This window comes from Sinocyclocheilus rhinocerous, unplaced genomic scaffold (genome assembly GCF_001515625.1).
Source record: "Sinocyclocheilus rhinocerous isolate Xijiao unplaced genomic scaffold, SAMN03320098_v1.1 scaffold1708, whole genome shotgun sequence".
Classification (NCBI taxonomy): Eukaryota; Metazoa; Chordata; class Actinopteri; order Cypriniformes; family Cyprinidae; genus Sinocyclocheilus; species Sinocyclocheilus rhinocerous.
The window spans coordinates 1,007,671-1,011,249 of NW_015648635.1; the positions used below are offsets into that span (position 1 = coordinate 1,007,671).

Genomic DNA, 3,579 nt, shown 5'->3' on the forward strand with positions numbered 1-3,579 from the left:
AGCTGTGTCCCAATTCATAGGCTACGTCCTTCGAAGGACCCATTTGAAGGCCGATTACGTCACGGCAGCGCGACGAAGGCTGTCCCAATTCAAACACACGTCCTCGGAAGGCTGCATTTGAAGGCCGATTGCGTCACCGCGGCGCAATGAAGGCTGCCGCAATTCGAACGCGACTTCAAATGAGTCCTCCGTTTCTCCGGCAAATGAAAGATACATCCGATGGATCCTTCGCAGCCTACCACCCCGCGTCACAGCAAGAGGCGCTCACAATAACGCTAATTCCGTCTGTGTTTTGACTTCAGTAAATCAGTTTTGGCAAATTCAAACAACGTGGTTATTTTTCACGAGTCCAACATCCAGCCGCGCAAGAAAACATGCAATCTACCTGAGACGTGATCAATAAGCCAATCAACCATAACAACACGCCCCGTTTTTATAGCATCACATTACTAGCTAAAATCAAACGTATCACAAAAACGAACAATTGAACATATATCAGCGTGAAAACAACTACCTTAAATGACCAAAACCATCTTTCGGAAAATTGTATTGGAAGTGTAATTTATTTTTTTATTTTGGTTCTGACTAGGGGGCGATAATAATTAATGCTCTGAAGTTAGCCAATCATAACAGTGGGCAGTTACACTGACCTCTTAAAGGGGGAAAAAAAACAAAACCGACTGTTTGAGTCAGAGGATGAGAAACAGGGTGGAAAAAGGTCATGAATCACTAAATTTGTAAAGTTGTTCGTCCAAAAATCTATAGTAATATTATAATTGCACCTAAGGGAACATAATAAAACAAACCAAAAAAAAACATGTCATGACCCATTTAAACAAACATTTTTACACATCCTGTTCAAAAGTTAGCAGTCCATCAAACCCTGCAGACACGTGATTGGCCAGTGCTATAGTCAAAAGAGTAATTGTCAGACTTGTGATTGGCCACTGCCACACGATAAGCATTTAAAAGAATGAGTCAAATGAGCGCTATCACAACGTTGGTTAAACGCCACAAAACACAACTGCATCCCCACACGCAAGAGGCCATGTGGAGGGTTGCTCTGTTTCTGCTTCTGACAGGACTGTTGGCCACTGGACAAGGTGGGTGACTTCACTAAATATGTGTTAGCATTTTACACTGATCCTTTTCCTGAAATTTCTATGTGTATCTTTGAAAGATTGAGATCTGTTTTATCTGCAGCATTTATTTTGTGTTATTTGATATTTAAATATATTCCAAGCTGATATTGGTTTTGTGTTTAACTTTACATAATAATTGCACCTAAGGGAACATAATAAAACAAACCAAAAAAAAACATGTCATGACCCATTTAAACAAACATTTTTACACATCCTGTTCAAAAGTTAGCAGTCCATCAAACCCTGCAGACACGTGATTGGCCAGTGCTATAGTCAAAAGAGTAATTGTCAGACTTGTGATTGGCCACTGCCACACGATAAGCATTTAAAAGAATGAGTCAAATGAGCGCTATCACAACGTTGGTTAAACGCCACAAAACACAACTGCATCCCCACACGCAAGAGGCCATGTGGAGGGTTGCTCTGTTTCTGCTTCTGACAGGACTGTTGGCCACTGGACAAGGTGGGTGACTTCACTAAATATGTGTTAGCATTTTACACTGATCCTTTTCCTGAAATTTCTATGTGTATCTTTGAAAGATTGAGATCTGTTTTATCTGCAGCATTTATTTTGTGTTATTTGATATTTAAATATATTCCAAGCTGATATTGGTTTTGTGTTTAACTTTACATAGGGTGGGAAAACGACTACGATCAGCCTCTAAATTTTAACTGTCCTTCAGGCCAGTCTATATCCTCCATAAGAAGGTGAGTATCACTTATTAATATGTATCAAGCTATTATAAACATTACTATAGTATGAAGGCATAAAACTTTTTTTAATACACAAATTGTATGTTAGGGTTAGCTTTGCCATGGATGAATGTATTAAATTGTTAATCTTTAACCTTTTCAAATTTAAGTATAAATATCAATGCAATTATAATATGTTTTTTTCTCCATTCCTAACTTGTTTAATTCAATCAAAGTGAACACCACAATTTCTATGAGGACCGACGTTGGGACTTTGACTGTAAACCCACCAGCAAGGCTGTAGACTGTTACTGGTCACCTTACATCAACAACTTTGACCAAACTTTCACTTTTGAGTGTAAACCACAGTACGCACTTGCAGGAATGAGCAGCCACCACGACAACTACTATGAGGACAGAATGTGAGCTCTAATGATTGACAGATTCTCATGTTTAAATTTTAATTCACTTGCGTTCATCTAATCTAAAGTGAATGCCATGTTTTTACACAGGTGGAGGTTTTACTGCTGTGAAAGTAAGTGTATTTCTGGAAACTGTCAGTGGACTTCATATGTGAACTACTTTGATGAGTACATCTACTGGACTGTGCCTCCTCACAGTTTTCTGGTGGGCGCTGATAGCTACCATCAAAATTTTCAAGAGTGGGTATAATTTCTTTACTTACTCCTTATGTTTTTTCTAATATTTAATAAGTGAATCTATTTCAAGTCTAACACATCACTGTCAAACCGTGTGCTCTGTTGCTCACTAATGTCATGCTTGTTTTACTTCTTTCAGGGATCGACGGTGGAAGTACAAGTACTGTGTCCAACAATCATGTTGAAGGATCTAAGGATTGTAAGGATTATTTTGAAATAAAAAAGTATATTTGGCATTAAATGTTCATTTTCTGTGTCTTTAAGTATTTGTAACAAAATGAACATGAATTAAATATTATCTCATAATAGCCTACAGTCAAATGGAATTCACTATGCTACACAATGATTCGTAAAAGAATTGTTATTAAATGTTGTACATATAAATCCTACCAAAATCCATGATGTTACATTTGTTAACTACATTGATCAAATTGAATATCAATACATAATCTGATTATGTATATTTAGTATTTCAGGTATTGTTATTAAATGTTACTATGGCATGATAATCGTCTTTTTAATATGGTTGGTTTTAATTTTACATCAGAATTTGCCAACAATTACTTTAGCAGTGAGTGAAATGTGTACTTTTCTATATTATTATTAGTGCTGGGCAACGATTAAAATTTTTAATGGCGATTAATCGAATGATTTTTCTGCGATTAATCACATTGTTATGTGCAAAATTCAATAATGAATTCAAAAGTACTGTATTGATACAAAATACTATAGAACTCATTATAATCAGTGATGCTGTCTACACTGGATGTGGCGTGGCGCGACACGACAAATCATACATGCCGTCGTTCATTGTGATCCTATGTATGCGACAGCTAAAGTATGCTGCATCCCAATTCGCCTACTTATACTATGCCCTAAAAGTATGTACTCTTTTTGTGAAGAAAAAGTACATACTTTTGAGTATGTAGCAGAACAGTAGGCAAGCTTTGGGACATAATACTTCGTCATAACTGCGTCTTTAACGGACGCTCTGTTGCTTAGTTACGTGCATCCTGTCACCATTTAAACTGCACTATCATCAATCGTCTTTTCAATGTTAACATTATCCATATTTCGTTTAATTT

At 36.8% G+C, this 3,579-nt stretch overlaps 1 protein-coding gene and 1 long non-coding RNA gene across 3 annotated transcripts in view; one reads left to right on the forward strand and one right to left on the reverse strand.

Annotated features, from left to right (window-relative positions):
- Positions 1 to 3,579, reverse strand: part of LOC107710126 (uncharacterized) — a 13,608-nt gene that overhangs the window by 3,658 nt on the left and 6,371 nt on the right. Inside the window, exon 3 of the long non-coding RNA XR_001636561.1 lies at positions 2,235 to 2,242. This is a non-coding gene — a long non-coding RNA (uncharacterized LOC107710126). The remainder of the gene's footprint in view (positions 1 to 2,234; positions 2,243 to 3,579) is intronic.
- LOC107710124 (hemagglutinin/amebocyte aggregation factor-like) lies at positions 1,012 to 2,725 on the forward strand. Of its 2 annotated transcripts, none has more exons than XM_016514848.1 (5): positions 1,012 to 1,103; positions 1,778 to 1,850; positions 2,072 to 2,257; positions 2,348 to 2,497; positions 2,634 to 2,725. In XM_016514848.1, exons 1-5 carry the CDS (start codon positions 1,049 to 1,051, stop codon positions 2,677 to 2,679), a joined length of 510 nt encoding a protein of 169 aa, XP_016370334.1. In that variant the 5' UTR covers positions 1,012 to 1,048; the 3' UTR covers positions 2,680 to 2,725. The 2 variants fall into 2 exon arrangements, with proteins under 2 accessions (XP_016370334.1, XP_016370333.1); XM_016514847.1 differs by lacking the exon at positions 1,012 to 1,103 and adding an exon at positions 1,514 to 1,605.

Coding starts and splice junctions, on each gene's coding strand:
- LOC107710124 (XM_016514848.1), top strand. CDS start 1,049: ATGTGGAGGGTTGCTCTGTTTCTGCTTCTGACAGGACTGTTGGCCACT. Junction 1,104..1,777: donor ACTGTTGGCCACTGGACAAG/GTGGGTGACTTC, acceptor AACTTTACATAG/GGTGGGAAAACGACTACGAT. Junction 2,498..2,633: donor TACCATCAAAATTTTCAAGA/GTGGGTATAATT, acceptor TACTTCTTTCAG/GGATCGACGGTGGAAGTACA.